This window comes from Callorhinus ursinus, unplaced genomic scaffold (genome assembly GCF_003265705.2).
Source record: "Callorhinus ursinus isolate GAN/ISIS: 27379988/994484 unplaced genomic scaffold, GSC_fseal_2.0 scaffold18, whole genome shotgun sequence".
NCBI classification, from domain to species: Eukaryota; Metazoa; Chordata; class Mammalia; order Carnivora; family Otariidae; genus Callorhinus; species Callorhinus ursinus.
The window spans coordinates 17,511,548-17,532,800 of record NW_027397080.1 but is presented as its reverse complement, the minus strand read 5'-3'; the positions used below and the strand labels follow the sequence as shown (position 1 = coordinate 17,532,800).

The window sequence follows — 21,253 nt, the reverse complement described above, 5'->3', positions numbered from 1 at the left end:
GAAGGCACAGTGCCCAGCAAGTGAACCTGATCTAGAGTCTGGGGTGGGGACAAGACAGAGCTGGCTTCTGTGGCCTCAGCCCCTTGTCTTGACCCATATTGGCCAAGAATAATGAAGACATCTCTATGGAGGCCTCCTTCCTGGCCCTACAGGTACTTGAATTGGATCTCTTGGAATGGCTCCAGAAAAATCTGTTTTCATTCACAAAAGTCCATTTATAAAGTCCTTGGGCCCAAGACCCACACTGGTGCCCGTATGGCTGTAGCCATACCAGTTGTGCCCTCAGCAGGGCCCACTCTATATCCCCACTCAGCTGTGAACTGGATTGAGAAGTTCCCAAGGCCCCCAGATGGCACCCTGGGCTTACATTTCACTACTTTGTCTGGGCTGGAAATTGATTCCTTTCCCCAGGGATGCACGTGCATGTCGCCCTGTTTCCTGGCAACAGGTTCCAAAGAGCTGGAGTCCCTGAATTATTGCTGAGCTCCTCTGGTCAGCCAGGAAGGCACCAGGATCCCATGAATGGGGAAAAGCCGTCTGGCCCTCTCCCCACTCTGAGCACACAACACCTAGGCTGTATCTCTGCTTTTGCTGCCAGCCCATGCCTGGGAGTCCAGGGCTCAGAGAAAGGGGGCAAAGATGAGAGGTCCTTCTATGAGCACTTTCTCTTCTTGTGAGAGGAGCTGACCCCCCGTTCAGTCTGAGGGGATGCCTGAGTACTGTGCTCCCTGAGGAGGAACACTCCTTGCTCACGGATTTGGCTGGGGGTGGATGAAGGCTGGAGATCCAAGGGAATTAAGTGGGGAACGGTGAGAAGTGGTGAGGGCTTTGTCAGGAACTGGAGGTACCTCACGAATCCTTGTGGGGTCCGGGATCGCAAACTTACTCTTTCTCATTAATCCATTTATTCACATCACAGACATTTTTCAGTGCCTCCCAGAGATGCTCAAAGCATTTTCCCTCTCCCCACTAACAGCGGAGTCTAAGATCTAGAAACAAGCAAGGGGTGATATTGCCCAGGGATGGCGCAGAGACAGGCTGGGCCAGGCAGGACTGGAGGGCAGTGGCCGGAATCCCCCGGGGGCACGCACCACCAAGCGCTCCCCAGCAATAGCCTCGCCCCCGGCTGATGACGCAGCTCAGGGCCCCGCCCGGCGCTCCGTCACTGACGTTAACGGCCGCCTGGGGGCGCTCAAGACTCGAACCGCGCGAGTGACGTCATCTGAGGCGGTGTGGAGGAGCCGGCTCGGCCCCCCGGGCGTCACGTGACGTCAGCCAACAATCCGGAAGCTCCCACACGTGTGCGTCCGACCCGGCTCTGGGCCTCCTGGCCCCGCTGTCACAGGCCATGGGTCGCTCCCGCCGGACGGGTGCGCACCGAGCCCACTCCCTGGCCCGCCAGATGAAGGCGAAGCGGCGGCGGCCAGACCTGGATGAGATTCACCGCGAGCTGCGGCCCCAGGTTCCCGCACGGTCTCGGCCAGACCCGGGCTCTGCGCCGGACCCCGACCTGCCAGGGGGCGGCCTGCATCGCTGTCTGGCCTGCGCGTGAGTCCCGGCCGGGCCTGGCCTGGGGAGGAGAAGGGTAGGCGAGGCGGGACGGGACTGGGGCGTGAGGTCCGGGCCTGGGGATGCGCGGGGTCTCTTCTCGTGGGACCCGTGGGTCGGCTGGCCTCCCATCCCTTCAGTACCGCAGCCAGGCGTCAGGAAGAGCTAGGTTCAGGGAGATAGGCGTACCTGAGAGGCATCACCTCACTCTTATTACCCACCTCCCATCCCTACAGGAGATACTTCATCGATTCCGCCACCCTGAAGACCCACTTCCGATCCAAAGACCACAAGAAAAGGTATGGAGTAAGGAGAAGACTGATGGACGAGTGCTGGGCAGACAGGGCTTGCATCTGGTCGGCTCCCAACTCTCACTCTTCTTTCTCCCAGGCTAAAGCAGCTGAGCGTGGAGCCCTACAGTCAGGAAGAGGCTGACAGGGCAGCGGGAATGGGCTCTTATGTGACCCCCCAGCGACTGGCAGTGCCCACAGAAGTATCCACTGAGGTCCCTGAGATGGACACAACTCCCTGACATGACCTGAGGATGCAAGGCAGGGGAGCTGCCCATGGACAGTGAGGCAGGGGCTAGGCTGGGAGAGACTGTGCCAACCTCTTTTGGCCCTGGGTTTGGGGAGTGGATGGCCTCTTCTGGGTGCCCTCACCCCCAATAAAGGAACTGGATAGAGAAGACTTGCCTCTGACTCTGTAACCTCCAGGCCACTCCCCCCAGCTCCTGCCCTGTGGGGTTTTTCTGCTACTCTTGTTTACAGGGCCTAGGGTGTCTATTCCCCACTTGGTCTAGCTTTGGAACCTAGAGCCTTGCCTTCCCTCGGGGGTCCTGGCATCTGAGCTGGAGCCCCCAGATGGAGCCCAGGTCAGTGAAGGGGAGAGAGAGGATCAGATTTATACTGTCCTGCTCCCCAGTGAGAGCAGGGACTGGCCCTCAGAAAAGAAATGGGCTCCCGAGATTGCAGCCCCGGCTGAGTCACCTCCCCAGGACCCAGGTGAGAGGCCGCCTACTTTATCCTCAGGCCTGTGGCGGCCGCCGCTGCCCCACCATCTTCCAGACAGCATAGCAGGAGCCTCCCAATCCAAGGACGGCCAGCAGTGTAGCCACAACCCCAGCCAGTGGGCTCCGGGGCTCTGCTTTCAGCTCCCCAGCTATCTGCATCTGGAGGTACACAGAGGGTCCATCTGAGGGGTCAGTTGAGACTTCCGGGGAGGTAGAGGGTGGGAAGGAGCTGAGAAGGTACAGCTGGGTGAAGGAGATATGGATGCTGTTGCTGCCCCAGGGAGATTCCACCCCAATCCCTCTCGCTTCACTGCCCATCTGGGCCCTGGCGGCTCAGGCGGCAGGAAACGTGACAGCCTGGCTGCTGGGGGTCAGCCCAGCAATGCTGGGGAAAAGGAGGGGGCCGGTGGCAGAAGCCATCAGTGAGAGGTACTTACCTGTAGTACCCGGAAGTAGCCAGGGGTCAGGCGTCGGAATCTCATGGTGGGTGCCACTAGTCTCCCTGGCGGCCTGTGGGGTGGGAAGCAGGAATGAGGGCTAGTGATGTTCATGATACACAGGAGCGGGAATCAGGGCACAGAGGTTTCTGATCTCTCATATACATGAGAGCCATGCCTCAGAGGATGCTCACCAGCGTCCGCCCTCCCAGGTCTGGCAGGGGGCGGGGCAGCTGGACCTTTAAATCTGGTCCCTTCCCCCGCCGGCCGGCCCGTCCTGCCAGCCTCAGGAGCAGCTGTCAAGAGAGATCAGCATCAGGCCTGAGCAGCACCTCCCCCACTCACCAGGGAGGCCAGGCTGGATAGGCAGGAGAGGCCTTCCCTGGCAGCGCTCAGGAGTCTTAGACCTGGACCAGGTACTAGGAGGGTCTCCCCAGCCCTGGTCCTGGCTCTGTCCCTACCCCTCAGATGGTTGGATATCACCAGTGAGTCCTCAGCAAGGGAGGGGCAGGGTGCCTTATTAACCCCCCCCCCCCCCCCCAAACATTGGTAAGCCTTTTCACTTGGTTTCTGTTGGATCAACGGTCCCTACCTTGGGGAAAGGCACATATCACTTCTTTCTCCAAGATGAAGTTCCTGCAGGGACTTTCCTATTCTTGGTTTGGGGACAATAGTAAAAGGAGATTAGTATATACTGATTAAGAAAGCCATCCATGGCATGCTAAGAAACAGTCACCAACTGTGTAAGGCAGTGTTCTAAGCAGTGACCGTATATTATTTCATTTGGTATTGACTGTCTCATAAAATGAAAAAAAAACACATTTTCAGAATAGCATGTGGAGTATCTGCCTACGTAGAGAATGGAAACTTTACAGTGGTTCCCACTTGGGAATGGAATAGAGATATAATGACCTACTGTTAACTTTTGAATGTTTTACAATAAATGTGCAGAAGTAACTTTTATTATAAACTCATAAAACTACCTTTAAAATAGAAGCTACCATTTACTCTACCCTTACCTGCCTAGCCCTGCCAGGTGCTGGGGGCACAAAATAAAGGCAAGGTTGTGGATGTGAGGCCCCCAGTCCTTTTAGGGGAGCACGTGAGTACTCCCCTAAGTGGTGAGTTCCTGTCTGTTTCTCCCCTACAGGATTGCGTGTTCAGGGAGGGCAGGGGCTGACTGGCTCAGGGTAGGCGTTTGATGAAATCAGGATGGTGGAGATGGGTCTGTGTTTATTGGGCTTCCCCACAGTGCCACAGGGAGGCTGTTGAAGGAAGAGGCAAAAATGTGAAAGGGGGGACGCAGCACGGAGGAGTGATGAAGGGACACGTGCTGCGCAGGGTATGAGGAAGCATGAGGCAAAGGAGGAGACCAGAGAGGTGAAGGCCATGTTGCACATTTGGAGCCTACTGGGTCACCACTGAGGGAGCAAGGCCTGCAGGGACCAGCAGGGACCTTGAAAGAAGCAGCCAACAATCTGCATTCATGTTTGATGCCACATGTGAAGGTGGGGAAGGGTCAGTAGAGCTGGCCAAGTTCCAGAGAACTGGATTTGTATGTGAAATGATTAAATGATGACAACTGAAACACACACGCTACATTTAGCCATCCATAGGCCAAGTGCAGAATTTGGATTTGAGGGCAAGATCATGACAGACTCGGAAGGCTGGGTATTGGGGCACTGGTAGGCATTCCAAAGTGACACAGTCAGAGGGCCAGGCCCCTTTCCACAAAATTAAAGCAATAATAACTCAGATCTATCCCATGGGACAGATTTCAAAGTACTTCAAGGAAATCTTCATAGCGCTAAGGTCTAGGTGTCCCTGTTTAGACAGGAAGAAATAGGTTCAGAGAGGTATTGAGGTTAGGCTCAGTCACACAGCAAATGGAACTGATTCTGTCTGATTCTGAAGTCCTGGGAGTCTCCTGGCCTGGGATGATGATGGTGATGATGGTGGTGATGGTGACAACTACAAACTGTGTTTCAGACTTGTTCTAAGAGAAAGGCTCTTAACTGGGATTCAGAATTTAGGGGCCCCATAAACTTGAATGGGAACAAATGATATATTTTTCACTAACCTGTAACCAAAATTTACCATTTCCTTCTATATGGATTGACATAGCAGCAGTATCTGTGGCTTTGCCACCTATTGAAATCACAGATATTTTTATATCAAGATAGAGTTATTCAACTATCTCAGTATTGTATATGCTCATGAAAAATCATGATAGTTATTAACCCACTATTAAATCACACTCTTTCAGACACTCCTGCTACGTAGCTGCCATTGATTGGGCACCTCTAGGCCTAGTAGAGGATCAGTGACCAAATGGTGTATCTACCTGTTCTCACACTGGTGACCCAGGCTTCTCCATTATACTCCTGCATTCCCTATGTTTAGTTGTTAACCGATAAATTTGTGCAAAGAGGTGAGTCAAAGACCACCCCACAGTTTAGCGTTCTTCTAGTTGAACAACACCACGCTGATATCGTTAGAAAAGGAAAATTTAACTTGACAGTCTTATTTAATGCTAATAAACACATTACTATATCATAAATTTGTGGGGTTTATTATTAACTTATATTATTTGTTTCAGGGGTACGGGTTTGTGATTCATCAGTCTTACACAATACACAGTGCTCCCCACAAAACATACCCTCCCCAATGTCCATCACCCAATCACCCCATCCCTCCCACCCCCCCTCCACTCCAGCAACCCTCAGTTTGTTTCCTGCAATTAAAATCCTCTTATGGTTTATCTCCCTCTCTGGTTTCGTCTTGTTTCATTTTTTCCTCTTCCCCTATGATCTTCTGCCTTGTTTCTCAAATTCCACATATCAGTGAGATCATGTGATAGTTGTCTTTCTCTGATTGACTCATTTCACTTAGCATAATACACTTTAGTTCCATCTACCTGGTTGCAAATGGCAAGATTTCATTTTTTTCATGGCTGTATAATATTCCTGTGTGTGTGTGTGTGCACGCACACACACCACATCTTTTTTTTTTTTTTAAGGTTTTATTTATTTATCAGAGAGAGAGAGACGGGGGCAGGCAGAGGGAGAAGCAAGCTCCTTGCTCAGCAAGGAGCCCGATGTGGGACTCGAGCCCAGGACCCCGGGATCATGACCCAAGCCGAAGGCAGACGCTTAACCAACTGAGCCACCCCGGCGTCCCCACACACCACATCTTCTTTATCCATTCATCTGTTGGACACCTGGGCTCTTCCCATAGTTTGGCTATTGTGGACATTGCTGCATAAACATTGGGGTGCAGGTGCCCCTTCAGAATCTTTGGGGTAAATACCCAGCAGTTCAATTGCTGGGTCATAGGGTAGCTCTATTTCAAACTTTTTAAGGAACCTCCATACTGTTTTCCAGAGTGGCAGCTCCAGCTTGCATTCCCACCAACGGTGTAGGAGGGCTCCCCTTTCTCTGCATCCTCACCAACACCTGTCGTTTCCTGACTTGTTAATTTTAGCCATTCTGACTGTTGTGAGGTGGTATCTCATTGAGGTTTTGATTTGTATTTCCCTGATGCTGAGTGATGTGAAGCACTTCTTCATGTGTCTGTTGGCCATTTGGATGTCTTCTTTATAGAAATGCCTGTTCATGTCTTCTGCCTATTTCTTGATTGACTTATTTGTTCCTTGGGTGTTGAGTTTGATAAGTTCTTTATAGATTTTGGATACTAGTCCTTTATCTGATATGTCGTTTGCAAATATCTTCTCCCATTCTGTCAGTTGTCTTTTGGTTTTGTGGACTGTTTCCTTTCCTGTGCAAAAGCTTTTTATCTTGGTGAAGTCCCAATAGTTCATTTTTGCCCTTGCTTCCCTTGCCTTTGGTGATGTGTCTAGCAAGAAGTTGCTGCGGCTGAGGTCACAGAGGTTGCTGCTTGTGTTCTCATCTAGGATTTTGATGGATTCCTGTCATTAGGTCTTTCATCCATTTTGATTCTATTTTTGTGTATGGTGTAAGGAAATGGTCCAGTTTCATTCTTCTGCATGTGGCTGTCTAATTTTCCCAGCACCATTTGTTGAAGAGACTTTTTTCCATTGGATATTCTTTCCTGCTTTGTCAAAGATGAGTTGACCATAGAGGTGAGAGTCCATTTCTGAGTTCTCTATTCTGTTCCATTGATCTATGTGTCTGTTTTTGTGCCAGTACCAAACTGTCTTGATGATTACAGCTTTGTAATAGAGCTTGAAGTCCGGAATTGTGATGCCACCAGCTTTGGTTTTCTTTCTTAACATTCCTCTGGCTATTCAGGGTCTTTTCTGGTTCCATACAAATTTTAGAATTATTTGTTCCATTTCTGTGAAAAAGGTTGATGATATTTTGATAGGGATTGCATTGAATGTGTAGATTGCTCTAGGTAGCATAGACATTTTCACAAATTTGTTCTTCTAATCCATGAACATGGAACATATTTTCCATTTCTTTGTGTCTTCCTCAATTTCTTTCATGAGTATTCTATAGTTTTCTGAGAACAGATCCTTTGCCTCTTTGGTTAGATTTATTGCTAGGTATCTTACAGTTTTTTGGTGTAATTGTAAATGGAATTGACTCCTTAATTTCTCTTTCTTCTGTCTCGTTGTTGGTGTATAGAAATGCAAATGATTTCTGTGCATTGATTTTATATCCTTCCACTTTAGTGAATTCCTGTATGAGTTCTAGCAGTTTTGGGGTGGAGTCTTTTGGGTTTTCCACATAAAGTATCATATCGTCTGTAAAGAGTGAGAGTTTGACTTCTTTACCGATTCGGATGCCTTTTATTTCTTTTGTTGTCTGATTGCTGAGGCTTGTGGTGTTTGGGTTTTTTTTTTTAAGATTTTTTTTTTAAGTAATCTCTACACCCAACAAACATGGGGTTCCAACTCACAACCCCAAGATCAAGAGTTGCACACTATACTTTGCCAGCCAGGCACCCCAATCATAAATTTGTGTGTTGTTATTTTTTTTTTAAAGATTTTATTTATTTGCAGAGAGAGGGAGAGCACAAGCAGGGGGAGTAGCAGAGGGAGAAGCAGGCTCCCCGCTGAGCAAGGAGCCTGATGTGGGACTGGATTCAAGGACCCTGGGATCATGACCCAAGCTGAAGGCAGACACTTAACCAACTGAGCCACCCAGGCAGCCCGTAAATTTGTGTTTTAAATATATTTTGGTTATAATTCTCTTCCTTGTAAACTTCAGCATTTTTTTTAATGCTTCCAAAAGCACTATTCTGAGAAAGGGTCCATAGCTTTCCCCAGACTGCAGAAGGGTCTGTGTGCCAAAAAAGAGGGGAACTAAAAACCCCTATTCCAAAAAGTTTTAGAGCTATTAACGCAGGTACTATGCACAACAGCTCATTTGGAAGACAAACTGAGGTTGGGTGGGTTGGGTGGGTAGGGTCAAGGAGCTAACAAATTGCAGAACGGACATCTGCAGCCAGGGCTCTGACTCCCTCATCTCTGTGCTTTGCTGCTGCGCTTCCTGCTCTCCTTTCTGACCCTTCCTTCCTTCCCTTCCGTTCCTTCCTTCCTCCTTTCTTTCCTTCCTTCCTTTTCTTTCTTGGAGCCTAAAGGTCAAAGTGCAGGGCGCTTGGGTGGCTCAGTTGGTTGGGCGACTGCCTTCGGCTCGGGTCATGATCCTGGAGTCCCGGGATCGAGTCCCGCATCGGGCTCCCTGCTCGGCAGGGAGTCTGCTTCTCCCTCTGACCGTCTTCCTTCTCGTGCTCTCTATCTCTCTCATTCTCTGTCTCTCAAATAAATAAAATCTTAAAAAAAAAAAAAGGTCAAAGTGCAGTTTGGGGCGGGATCCCGGACCGCTCCCAAGCCGCCTGGGTTGCACACCAGTGGCACTGCCTCCGGTCGGGCCGCCCAGGAGCCCGAGGACGCCTGAAGGGCGGGGCAGGAGGCGGACAGGTGGCGGGCCAATGGCGGTGGCAGCGCCTCACCTGGCCGTCCAAGCTGGGCCCAGGTATGCCGGTGGCTCCGCCCAGCGCCCAGCCCCGGTCCCTCCCCAGGCGGGACTCCAGGAGCGGAAATTCCTGCGCGGGCGGGACCCGGCGGGAGCGGATCCCAGCGGGCGGTCTCGGCCATGGACCCCGTAGCGACCTGGACCCCCGGGAAGGTGGCAGCTTGGCTGAGAGGTAGGCCTGGGCAGAGTCGGGCTTGAGGGGCGCTGCGACCGCGAGAGGGAAAGGAAAAAGGACGAGCCAGGTCTGTCAGTTGGTGGGTCAACAAGTAATTTACAGAGCTTCTGCCAGGTACCTGGTACTGTGCTAGGCAGGGATCGACAGGATGATCCGGGGGCTCCGAGAACTTGAGGGGGTCTCCCATCGCCCCAGTATCGCCAGGGGCTGCCAGGGTGGCGGCGGGGAGGCGGTGGTTGTGTCAGGAACACAGAGAGGCGGCCCCCGTGCGCCCACGCCCACTAAGTCTTTAGCTTCGCTCCGCCCCAGGGCTCAGTGGACTATTATTAAACCCATTTTTCAGAAGCGGAAACTGACGGACTGAGCCAGGAAGTGATTTGCTTGGGCTTTGCAATAGGGCCGGTCCTCCTGTCTTTTCCCTTCTCCCCACCTTGAGGTTCCCAGAGAGAGAAAAGGAAGGCCCAGTCAGACCGAAGGGGTCGGCACAGCCCCAGGGGGCCTCGGGGAGCGGGGGGAGGAAGTGCTGGCCGGTCAGTGAGCCCCGATGGGTGGGAAACGGCCCAGACTGCAGCTGGGAGAGGGGAGGGGAGTCCGACAGCCTTCCGGGTGGGGAAGCTCCCAAGGGAGTGGAGGGGAACGGAGGACGCTGCTGGCAGGCCCAGGGCTCAGGGCCACCAGCCCTTGAAAAGCAGAGATTCAGGGCTGGAGTCAGACTCCCAGGCTGAGTTCCAGGCCCCGCCCCTCCACTCACCAGCTCTGCGACCAGAGGTCTCAGTTTCTCTATCCATAAGATGAGAAAGTCAGCAATGATCTCATGAGGTCGACAAAATGAGACAATCCTGGCAGGTGCCTGGCCTGTGTGGGACTTTGGGGAGGAAGGCAGCACAACAGGGTCACTGTCCATGGCAAAGGAGCTGCTCGGAGGCTGTAGCCATGGAGTCCAGGGATTCCCAGCCCAGTGTTCTTAATGTCACACGGGGAATGAAGGGGAGCTATTGATGACACTCACATTCCCCAGTGACAGAGCCTGACTTGGAATTCCTTCAAAGAGTGAGCATGCTTCTTAATTTCTGTATCAATTTTCCCACCTATAAAATGGGGATAACAATAGTCATTATCTTCTACATTCAGTGAGCACGAAATGTGTTAATATGTAGAAAGCCCTTAAAATTTTGCCTAGCACACAATAAGCTTTCAATAGATATTATTCCTATTTTTAGTCTGCCTTATCTATCCTGTGCCAGGCTAGAGTTCGAGATAAACAGTTATTTATGGCCCAGAGCTTGAGGGGCAGTGGGAGCAAGAGAGCCCCCGACCTACCCTGGGGAGTTATGGAAGGCTTCCTGAGGGGAGTTAGATTAAAAGGGGGGGCAGTGAAGAAGCTAGAACAATCCAGGCAGAAGAAATAGCACATACAAAGACCCTGAGACAAAAGAGCATTCCAGGAGCTACAGGGAGTTAGTGCTTTGGATCTAAAGTATTGAGTTTGAGGGGCTGTGCCAGGGGATGAGACTGGGGAGGCAGGTGGCGGCCTGATCTTACAGGGCTTTGTAGATCAGGGTAAAGTCTGGCGGCTGTTACTGTCTACCATGAACCAGGGAATGGGCCAAGCGCTTGACATGCATCCTGTCATTTAATACCCACATGAGCAGAAAGTAGGTGCTTTTATTATTGCCATTTCACAGGTGAGGAAACTGAGGCACAGAGCAATTAAGTTACTTGCTCAGTAGTCCCATCTGTGAAATGGGCAGAACATAGCCTGGGTCCCAGGATTGTGGTTAGGAACAGATGGGAGGGAAAAGGGCTTTGTGGGCGTGAAGAAGTGGCCTGAAAGGCCACGGCACCCCTGTTCTCCCTCCAGGCCTTGATGACTCCCTGCAGGACTATTGCTTTGAGGACTGGGAGCTCTCTGGCAAGTACCTGCTCCAGCTCTGTCCCCGAAGCCTTGAGGCTCTGACTGTGTGGCCTGTGGGCCACCAGGAGCTCATCCTGGAAGCGGTAGAACAGCTCCGGGCCCTGGTGAGTGAATGGTGGCCACACTGGCTGCAGCTGCCACCCACCTGGGGGTTGCGGATGGGGGGCTGGCCACTGCCAGGGAATAACCTGCCTTTTTTCTGGCACAGAGCTCTGGGCTACAGACAGAGAACCTTCAGAGCCTGACCGAGGGGTTGCTCGAGGGGACCTATGCTTTCCAGAGCTTAGTCCAAGGCCACCTGGAAGGCTGTGTCGAGCCCCCTGCTGATGTCCTCAGCGCAGCTGTGGAGCTGGTGCATGAGGCCCGGACCCTTCTCTTCTGGCTCAACAGGTACCTTGGGCTCCTCCTGAGACCCCAACTGGTAAGGGGCCCCTTCTCATCCTTGGCCTCCTTCAAGGCCTGGGAGAGAAGAACAGAGCTCGGCTGTTGTTCAGATGTTGTGGAGCCGGGCAAAGAGGTTATTTGGTCTGTGCAGGGGCGCCGGGGCACCTGGGTCCCCACCCACCCCCAGCTTGTAATCATAACCATCCTAACACTGCACAGAGGGCTTCTCCACTCCCTTCAACCACTGCTGCATGTCCCACAGGTCCCAGCTCAATGCCAGCTCCTCTGGGAAGCCTTCCCTGTTGTAGGTTCTCAGAGCTCCCTACATTTCACGGCAGCTGAGTTATCTCATTACTGATGTAATCGTGTGGGTAAGGTCTGTCTCCCCCAGTGCCTAGAGCAGGGCCTGGCATGTCTTAGGCGCTCGACAGATAAGTCCTGTGCTAAGCTCTGTTGATGTATCAGTCATCTCCCTTACCCCAAGCGAAACCCGTCAAAGCAGATTTTCTTTCTCCCCATGTGGCAGATGAGTAGTTGGCTCTGAGTGGTTCCATGACCTGACTCGTCATCACAGCCCCCTAACCACTGCCCCTACCATCCTTCCCCCTGCCAGGTACCTCTTCTCCCATTTAAACGACTTCTCAGCCTGCCAGAAGATTGGGGAGTTGTGCGGGGAGCTGGGCCAGGCCTTGCAGGAGGTAGGAGAACCAAGGGCCTTGGCCCAGGCCGTAGACACCAGGTCAGGCTAGAGCTTTTTATAACCTGTGAATCAGCACAGGATTGGGTATGGGGGTTGGGAAGAGGCAGGGGCAGGAAGAAAGGAGGCCTGGCCATGGGGTAGGGGCAATGGGGGTGTCGGGTCTTCTAGCTGGCAGGGGTGGCTCAGGAAGTTGGACTCTGGGGGAAGGGTAGAGCGGGGGAGGGCATGTATGGTGATTTCTGGGGCTTGGCATCAGAAGGACAAGACCTTGGAGCCAAAGCTCTGAGGACCTGTTGTTGGCCCTCTCTACTTCCAGGACATTCCGGCGGCCGAGAAGGAGAGCAGAGTGCTGGGGATTGTGAGTGTGGGTTTGGTTGAGTGGGGAGTTGGGGTGGCAGGGGGCGGGGGGCAGGGGTTGGGACTCAGGCTCAGCTTCCTGTGCCCCTCCCCCAGTGCAGCCACGTGGCGAGGATCTGCCACCACATCCTGAGCTGCAGCCCCCAGGAGCTGCTGGAGCAGAGGGCTGTGCTGGAGCGCGTGCAGCTGGACCATCCTTTGGTGAGCTCTGACCTCTTGGCAGCCTTGTCTGGGCCCTGAAATGTGGGTCTAGGATCCCACAGAATCCTGTGCTGTTATGGCTGGAGGGCCTCTTCTGTGCAGCTGTTAAAGGCCCAGAGGACTTTCCTGGGGTCTTACGTCCTTAAGCACCTTCTCCAGTCCTGAGGGGCTTGGTGTGGTCTCAGGTGACACATTCCAGCCCTGGGACACAGACGTGGCAGGTTAGGGGACTGGGGAAAGGACGCGGACTTCCTTGCTTTAATCTTTGACGAGTTGAGAACACCAGAGCCCCCAGCCCTGCCCCTCCTGCCCCTGTCCTGCCCCAGCCCCGCTGACCCCTTCAGGAGGGCTGCTGAGAATCTCAGACCTCATTAGTCAGCAAGCCCAGCCTCCCTCCGGCCCTTACTGGAGGAAGAGGTAGGGACCCTGAGAGGAGTGGCAGGCCCAAAGTCACACAGCAAGCCGGCCAGTGCTGACCTGGGGCCAGCTCTCCCCCAAGTTCCGCCCGCCGAGGACTCTCAGTGACTGCAGCCTCTGCTTCGGCAGGGCCTGGAAGTCCACACCACCAGTAACTGCCTGCACTTCGTGTCCCGTGTGGGCACCCAGGTGGGAATCCCACGCCCTTCTCAGCTGCCCACCCTGAGGCCCTACCCTCCAGGTGAGCCCGCTTCAGGCCCCTGGAGAGCGAACCCTATGAGGCCCCCTCCCCCCATACCAGGTCCCTGCTGACTCCCAGCTGCAGATCCTGCCTGGAGACGAGATTGTCCAGGTCAATGAGCAGGTGGTGGTGAGTGAGGAGGAGAGGGACACGGTGGGGGGGGGGGGGGGGCAGGGGAGGTGAAGGGGCCACTGAGTAAAACCCAGGGCTGGTGGGTGGGGAGGGGCCCTTGGGGAGAGCCCTGTGGAGACCAGGCTTGTTGGGAGCTGCTGTCTGTGAAATGAGCCAGCTCTCACAGGTCACAGTGGCCTTGGCAGAGCCAAGGTGAAGGGGCTGGTGGAGGCCTCCTGGAGGAGGAGTGGCAGGAGGCTGAGGGCGAGGGTGAGGGCTGTTGGCTTACCCCGGAGCCTCCTGGGCAGCTGCATCAGCCCAGGGTGCCTGCCCTGCCCCCTGCCCCCTGCCCCGTCCAGGTGGGCTGGCCCCATAAGAACGTGGTGAGGGAGCTGCTGCGGGAGCCAGCCGGGGTCAGCTTAGTGCTGAAGAAAGTCCCCGTGCCAAAGACCCCTCCACAGGTACCTGCCCCCCAGCCCTGCCCCCGTCCTGCTTTCAGACCCCTATCATCAGCTCCATCACCATTTCTGGTTGTTCCCCAGACCCCTCCTCCAGTCCCGGGCTCCCCACAGCTGACGAGCCCCTCACTGGCTTTCACCCCACTGTCTCCCAGGTAACAGGCTCTGCCGCAGGTGGGTCTGGGCGGGGGTGCCACGGGCTCACTCGTCTCCATCTCCCCTTGTTCTTCCCAGGGCGTCATCCAAAGACGTCTTTGCCTTTGACCTGACTTCAAACCCGAGTCCTGCACCCAGCCCTACCTGGACAGGTAGTTTCAAAGTATCACCAGGTGGCAGATGCCCCGGGCAAGGCATGTGGGATGCCTGGCTCTGACCCCCCACCCCGACTCTGACATTCTCACCTTACTGCCCAGCCTGGGGCCGGGCTCATGGACCCTCCTGTCTGTCCTCCCTCCTGACAGACTCCACCTCGCCTGACCTTGAGTCCCGGCCCATTCTCCCTGCACCCCCAGCCACACTGCCCGCAGGGGTAGCAGAGGCTCAGGAAGGTCCAGAACAGCCTGACAAGGTAAGGTGAGGGCTCAGCAAGGAGGGCTGTGTGTCTCTGGACCCAGACCCTTCTCTAACTGCTTATGGCCTTTTCAGAGTCCTGTTTCTGGTCGGAATAAATCAAAAGGTGAGAGACGTACTTGACTGGCTGGGGGTCCCTGATACGAGCTCTTCAAAGTCTTTCCAGTGTTTGGCAAGACCACCCCTCCCATTTCACACACAGCCTGGGCCTCTCACCAGCTCTGTGACTTTGGGCTCCTCTGATCTTCCATTTCCTCGTCTCTAAAGCGGAAGAGTCAGCCCTGCTTCAGGGAGACACCTCTAACATTTCAAGCACAGAGAATGGGTTCAGAAAGATCAGCTGGGAATGCTGGGGGGGGGCAGGGAGCAGGTTTGGGGGTCCAGGACGCCTCGCCAGCCCCTAACCCCCCGGGCCGTGCCGTGCTCCCGCAGGCGTGGCGACGCGACTGAGTCGCCGGCGGGTGTCGTGCCGGGAGCTGGGCCAGCCGGACTGTGATGGCTGGCTCCTGCTGCGCAAGGCGCCCGGTGGCTTCATGGGCCCGCGCTGGCGCCGCTGCTGGTTTGTGCTCAAGAGACACACGCTCTACTGGTACCGCCAGCCCCAGGTGAGCCCCCCGCCACACGCACGGGGCCGCAGGGGGGTCAGAGCCACGGTTCCTGTCCTTATTCTGCTAGTGCCCCCATCTGTGGTCACAGGCAGCCCCCCGCCCCCCCCCCCCCCCGCCCCCAGCCCTATCTGGAAAACGAGATCGCTCTTTGGAAAGAAACGAATGGAAATGTGCGTGAAAGCAGGCTGAGAAAGGCGTCACGGGCAGTGTGGAGAGTCCCGTTTGCTCTGCCCACCTCCCCTTCCTCTTCTGTTACTCCGTCTAGCCTGCTTATTCGTTCAGTGAGCATGCAGGTGCCTGCTGTGTCCCCAGCTCTGGGCTGCATACTAGGGACATAGGGCAGACTGGGACAGCCCTGCTACTCCAGGCTGGTAGCGGGGAGGATGCGTGCACCCTCAAGGACAGCTTGGGGAACACACGCTATGATGAAGGAAAAGCCCAGGGATGGATAGGAGCCCAGCGGACGTGGACAGTCCAGCCTGGAGTCGAGAAGGCCCCCTGAGAAATCAGTGCCTGGGGGTTAGTCAGATGGAAAGGAGGAAAATACCAGGAAGGGAGAAGAGCGCTTGCAAAGCTCAGGGGTATGGAGCAGTTCCTCTGTCTCTAAAACAGAACAAATGCATAAGCAGTCTTTTCTTTTGTGGCTGTTTTCCTGGATAGCTTTGGCTCCCCTTTCCTGGCTCAGAGGCTCCCTTTGGTCACACCCCCTGCCCCCACCCCAGATTCCTGCCCTGAGCCCTAGGCACTGGGAGATTTGGGGGGAGTTGTTTTTGTTTTTTAAGATTTTGTTTATTTATTTGAGAGAGAATGAGAGAGAGAGAGAGAGAGAGAGCATGAGAGGGGGGAGGGTCAGAGGGAGACTCAGACTCCCCGCTGAGCAGAGAGCCCAGTGCGGAACTCGATCCCAGGACTCCAGGATCATGACCTGAGCCGAAGGCGGTCGCTTCACCTACTGAGCCCCCCAGGTGCCCGGCACTGGGAGATCTGTGGTTGGAGAGCCCAAGAGCCACTCTCTCCCCTCTCTACCCCCAGGAGGCTGACTGGGCCTCCAGGGTAATGGGGCTGCAAGCTGACCCTCACACTGTGATTCCCCCCAGGATGAGAAGGCTGAGGGCCTCATCAATGTTTCCAACTACAGTCTGGAAAGTGGACAGGATCAGAAGAAAAAATAGTTAAGTCCTGGAGTGTGACACACCGGGGGAGTGGGGCAAGAAAGGGAGAGAGAAGAAGTGGGGGGTGGGGGGCAGCAGGTAGCTGCATTCCCAGGGCAGCCTCACGGGTTCTGGATGGGCACAGCCAGGCTGAGTGAGGTGCCCCTGCTCCCCGACAGTGTGTTCCAGCTCACCCATGACGTGTACAAACCCTTCATTTTCGCTGCTGATACCCTGGAGGATCTGAGCATGTGAGTGCCACCCCCTCTGACCCCCCAGCTCCCATGTGAGTGCTTGCGAGCCTGGCTCAGGAACCTAGATTCTGATCCCAGCTCTCTGATAGTAGCTGATCAAGGCGCTCACTTCTCCAAGCCTCCGTTTCATCATCTATAAAATGGGTTAATAAGAGTTCTTAGCTCTCAGAGGTGCTCTGAGGATTAAGTTAGAAGATGATACAGGTGAAAATCCCCTGGCATACAGTAGATGAAAACTGCAAGACCCTTTTGCCCCTCCACAGGTGGGTGCGCCATCTCATTACCTGCATTTCCAAGTACCAGTCTCCAGGGCAGGCCTCCCTGCCCCGAGAGGAAGGTGGGTGTCTCACAGGGGTGGTTCCCACCAGGTCTCAGCTGAGCCTCTGTCTTTCCGGGAATGGGGGCTGGGAGCTCCAATGCTCTAACCTGCTCCCTGGCCTCCCAAAACCCTGTGAGGCTCAGTGGGCTCCCCATGGGCTCCACCCGCCCCACCCACCACCCATCCCCCGCAGACTGCTACAGTGAGACAGAAGCAGAAGACCCTGACGATGAGGCTGGGTCCCGCTCAGCCTCGGTGAGTAGGAGACCGGTGGGGAGCGGATAACAGGCTACAGGGCTCAGAATGATACCCACCTCTCCTTCCACCCTGCCCACAGCCCAGCCCAGCCCAAGTTTGGAGTCCACTCCATGGAGACACGTCACCCACAGCCACCCCCACGCAGGGCAGCCCACGGACTTCCTTTGGCCCACCAACAGGTGTTCTGCTGGGGTTCAGAGCTGAGATGGAGGGTGGGGGGACCAGGGATGGGCACATCCTCATCTGCTTGCCCCTCCCGCAGACACCAGTGAAGGGGCGCTGGAAGGAATGGTGCAGGGGCTGAGGCAGGGTGGCGTGTCCCTCCTGGGCCAGCCGCAGCCCCTCACTCATGAACAGTGGCGGAGCTCTTTCATGCGGCGCAACCGAGACCCCCAGCTCAACGAGCGAGTGCACCGCGTGCGTGCGCTACAGAGCACGCTCAAGGTCAGCGGGAGGGCACCGGGCATGGTGAAGGACGGGGCTCTGGGCTTTTGGTTCTGGTTCCTGGCCCTGAGCTCTGGGCTTAGCTGTGGACTGGGCCAAGTTCTAGGTTCTCAGAGTCAGCCTCGCAATGTGAGGATCAGGGCTAGACTGGGCCAGGTGCTGGGTTCTAAGCCCTGGACTCCAGAGTGAGCTCTGGACTTGGGCTCTGCCCCTCTACCTGGGTGATCATGGCGCCTTAGCCACCGCTCTCTTCACAGGCAAAGCTGCAGGAGCTGCAGGCCTTGGAGGAAGTGCTAGGTGACCCCGAGCTGACGGGAGAGAAGTTCCGACAGTGGAAGGAACAGAACCAAGAGCTTTACTCAGAGAGCCTGGGAGGCTGGGGAGTGGTGCAGGCTGAGGGCCACTCCCAAGTCCTGAGCTCTGACTCCAGAGAACAGTCTTCCCACCCCCTGCCCCCTGACCCTGAGGAGCAGTCCTGTCTCTGCCCCCTGCCCCCAGAGAGCAACCTCCGACCTTCTGACCTCTGACCCTGGTCAGTACCCTGGCTCCTGACCTCTGGCCTTGAGAACCACCTCAGCCCTCAAGCCTCTGACATCTCTAGGACAGAGCACCCCCGGGTTCTGTTCAAGGCTAGAAGTAGTGCTAGTCCCTGTGTCACCCCAGAGGCCCCCCTTTGCCTATGCGTCCACCATTTCTGCTCCTCCCTCCCCTAGAGTGGGGTAAAGTGAAGTGAGCTCTGTGTCATCCTCTCTCGCCAATGAAGGAATGGAAAGCTGGGCTGAAAGAAATTCTCTCCCACATCATCCTCCCAACCGTGGGGGCACAAACCTGTCCCCCTCCATCTCTGGCCCTTCTCCCTTCCCCAAACCAGTCTTGTATAGGTGTTCATTTTACACAAACACTTTCAACAAAATAAAATCAATTTATCTAAAATGAATCTACATGTGCCTTTGACTTCCGTATTAGAACCAGAAATCTGCTCCTGGAGGGGACAAGAATGGAAAGTATAAGAAGGACATGAATGTAACTCGTCTTGGTAACTAGTTAGTCTTGGTAACTAGTGGTTGGCAACTAACTTGGTAACTAGATTGTCTTGGTAACTAGTCCACCATGTGTGCAGACCAGTGGCCTGGGCCCTGTAGCTGAAGTGTATGCCTGTCAGGATGCTGGGTTGCTGATCCATGGCTAGTGAGAGCTTCCAAGTATGCCCATTTCTTCCCAGCCCTTCGGAGACCAGGAGGTGCTCTCCTGCCCCATCCCCAGGGGGCACAAAGAGAAACAGAGACCGGCCTTTCACTCCAGATGGAGACGCACACCTTGCATGGAAGGACAGGCTGGGTAGCCCTGGAGCCTGGGGTCGTGGACGGTGGAGCCGGTGGGGAGGGGTACAGGCTGAGGTTGGCTGGGAGGAGGGCCTCCGGGCCAAGCATCTCTCTTCTCTCCTTCCAGTCTTACCTCCAGCTCCTGGACCCGGAGTAGGGACGTGTCCCTGTGTCTCCATCCAGGCTGCACAAGAGACCTAACCTGCTCCCATCGGCCTCTGACCTCTAACCCCAGCCCAGGTCCTGAATGTCCCTGGCTTCCTCCGTGGGCTACCGAGCGGAGTCAGTGGTATCAGAATTCCCTGGTGGAATGCAGACAGCTGGAGGTCACAGAGTCCTCTATGATATCACCACGAGGGGGAGCAAGACCACTCGGAATGAAGTTTCTTTGACGGGTGGGAGGAGACTGAGAGCTATGCTAGGTAACCAAAACAGCTGGCGGCCCCAATGGACCGACACCAATATTAAACCTTTGAATGTCATGGTAGGTGGCCCCCGCCTCGGTGCACCTAAGCTGGGCATGCCAGGGAGGGGCGGGGCGCGGGGGCCCGTGGCTGCACTGACGGGCCCCCTGCTCACCCTCGCAGAGGGCTGCTCACGAGCCCTATGCCTGGCCGGAGGAGCAAGTGCTCGTCAACCGCCAAGACATCATGAGCACCAAGGTAAGGAGGGGACTGGGGCGGCAGCCTGTAGCAACCCCCACCCCACAGTCACCCTTCTGCAGCTGCTCCCGCGGGCCAGGGGCCACCTCCCCAGCAGTGACCCCTGCAGTGATCCCTCATGGCATGTTAGTACCTGCCTGGCAGTGCTCTCCACAGGAACCCCTAGATAATGACCATCGCTCACCAGCAGAGCCCCTAAGGGTCTCCCTTGCAATGACTCTCGCAAAGATTCCCCAGCAGTCACCCCCTTTCAGTGGCCATTTAGGTAGTGACCCCTACATCAATTCCCCCATTTCAAGACCCCTCTCCGGCAACTTCTCCCCCTAGAGTGGCCCTCCCCTAGGGGCCCCCATTCACTGAGAACAGACGTCCAGGCAGAGGCCTCCCACGGTGACACCTGCCTGAAGGAAGGTCCCCCACCCTCTCCCAGGATGCCTGGGACATCCAGGAGTTCATCACTCGCATGTATGTCAAGCAGCTGCTTCGACACCCGGCCTTCCAGCTGCTTCTGGCCTTGCTGCTGGTGGTCAACGCCATCACCATTGCTCTGCGCACCAACTCCTTCCTTGGCCAGGTGGGACTCCAGCCCAATCTCTGCCCCCGCTGATCTAACAGGGGCCTGGACAAGGCACTTTTCTCTCTGGGCCTCAGGCTCCTCATTTGCTCATGACGATTACACTGAATGTTCTTCAGGGGCCTGTCAGCTCTCACCTTCAAGGAAACTAGAGATCAAGGAAGACTTCATGGTGGAGGGGGCCCAGATGTGAGGAAAGCATTGGATTTGTAGAGAGAGAGGGCAGGAGAAAAATGATGTGAGCAGAGGCAGACAAATGGGTGCCTGGTGGGGGAGGGTATCCCATTTTAATCAATAGTCACTATGAGAAGATCGCTCAGTGCCTGGGTCCTAGGTATGATCACAGCAGACACAAACATGTCATTACGGATGCCTGAGTGTCGTGGAGTGCGTGGGAGCTCAAAGTAGGCATCAAACCTACCTAATCTGTACCGTCAGGGAAGGCTTCCTGGGGAAAAGAATGCTTCAGGTGGGAATAAAGAGTAAGTGGGAGTCAGCCAGGCAGAGAGAGGTGGGAAAGAGTGTTTGGGGGTGGAAGAAACAGCTTGTGAACAAGTTCTGTATGTCCATCTTGAAGTCCAGTATGATTTTGTTCTTATTCTTGATGTTTTAATTTCCTACAAGGAGTATACTTCATACATGAACTGTGCTATTTGAAATTGGTATTTTAAAAATGTCCAGTGCAGTAGCTGATGATTTCAGAGAGGTGGTCAGCAGCTAGCTGGTGGAGGGTCTTTAAGTTATCTTAAGGAGGATGGCCTCTATCCTAGGTCATTGGAAAGCCAGGGAATGGTTTAAAGCATGGAAATAACATGACCAGATAAGTGTTTTAGAAAACTTACACTTCACACAGGGCGAACCACAGAAGGGAGGGTGTCGGGAATGGAAAAAGATGGACCAGGCAGACTGTGTTGTGATGTTCAGTGAAAGATGATGGGGCTTGGACCTGGGCAGGGGCCATGGGTAAAAGAGGTCCCGTGCATCTAAAGCTCTCTAGGAGTCGAATCCATGGGCCTCCTGACTGCTTTTCTTTTTCTTTCTTTCTTTTCTCTCTTTCTCTCTTTCTTTCTTTCTTTCTTTCTTTCTTTCTTTCTTTCTTTCTTTCTTTCTTTCTTTTTCTTTCTTTCTTTCTTTCTTTCTTTCTTTTTCTTTCTTTCTTTCTTTTTCTTTTC

The 21,253-nt window shown here is 54.6% G+C and overlaps 4 protein-coding genes across 8 annotated transcripts in view; 3 read left to right on the top strand and 1 right to left on the bottom strand.

The window, feature by feature from the left end:
- Positions 1-1,262: 1,262 nt before the first annotated feature.
- On the top strand, positions 1,263-2,236 carry ZNF593 (zinc finger protein 593). Its single transcript, XM_025856972.2, has 3 exons — positions 1,263-1,548; positions 1,785-1,847; positions 1,939-2,236. The coding sequence occupies exons 1-3, from the start codon at positions 1,349-1,351 to the stop codon at positions 2,078-2,080; spliced, it is 405 nt and encodes a 134-aa protein (XP_025712757.1). The 5' UTR covers positions 1,263-1,348; the 3' UTR covers positions 2,081-2,236.
- ZNF593OS (ZNF593 opposite strand) lies at positions 1,563-19,103 on the bottom strand. 2 transcript variants are annotated; one of them, XM_073903135.1, is made up of 4 exons: positions 18,979-19,103; positions 2,998-3,070; positions 2,569-2,719; positions 1,563-1,713 (listed from the first exon to the last, which is right to left on the bottom strand). In XM_073903135.1, exons 2-3 carry the CDS (start codon positions 3,040-3,042, stop codon positions 2,576-2,578), a joined length of 189 nt encoding a protein of 62 aa, XP_073759236.1. In that variant the 5' UTR covers positions 3,043-3,070; positions 18,979-19,103; the 3' UTR covers positions 1,563-1,713; positions 2,569-2,575. The 2 variants fall into 2 exon arrangements, 1 of the variants encoding a protein (XP_073759236.1); XR_012381332.1 differs by lacking the exons at positions 1,563-1,713; positions 2,569-2,719; positions 2,998-3,070 and adding an exon at positions 12,699-12,893.
- Positions 8,979-18,451, top strand: CNKSR1 (connector enhancer of kinase suppressor of Ras 1). 2 transcript variants are annotated; one of them, XM_073903133.1, is made up of 21 exons: positions 8,979-9,132; positions 10,997-11,154; positions 11,259-11,444; positions 12,052-12,132; positions 12,451-12,492; positions 12,588-12,692; positions 13,239-13,298; positions 13,411-13,479; positions 13,821-13,922; positions 14,004-14,074; positions 14,154-14,227; positions 14,381-14,487; positions 14,565-14,595; positions 14,922-15,094; positions 16,195-16,268; positions 16,428-16,499; positions 16,766-16,839; positions 17,015-17,076; positions 17,159-17,258; positions 17,342-17,523; positions 17,781-18,451. In XM_073903133.1, the coding sequence occupies exons 1-21, from the start codon at positions 9,081-9,083 to the stop codon at positions 18,048-18,050; spliced, it is 2,145 nt and encodes a 714-aa protein (XP_073759234.1). In that variant the 5' UTR covers positions 8,979-9,080; the 3' UTR covers positions 18,051-18,451. The 2 variants fall into 2 exon arrangements, with proteins under 2 accessions (XP_073759234.1, XP_073759235.1); XM_073903134.1 differs by lacking the exon at positions 12,052-12,132 and having other exon boundaries at positions 11,259-11,440; positions 12,593-12,692.
- Positions 19,104-19,197: 94 nt separating the features above from the next.
- CATSPER4 (cation channel sperm associated 4) overlaps positions 19,198-21,253 on the top strand; it is a 12,564-nt gene continuing 10,508 nt past the window's right edge. For all 3 annotated transcript variants that reach the window (XM_025856903.2, XM_073903603.1, XM_073903604.1), the window contains exons 1-3: positions 19,198-19,329; positions 19,433-19,507; positions 19,938-20,081. In XM_025856903.2, coding sequence (XP_025712688.1) covers positions 19,261-19,329; positions 19,433-19,507; positions 19,938-20,081 — 288 coding nt within the window. In that variant the 5' untranslated portion in view covers positions 19,198-19,260. The remainder of the gene's footprint in view (positions 19,330-19,432; positions 19,508-19,937; positions 20,082-21,253) is intronic.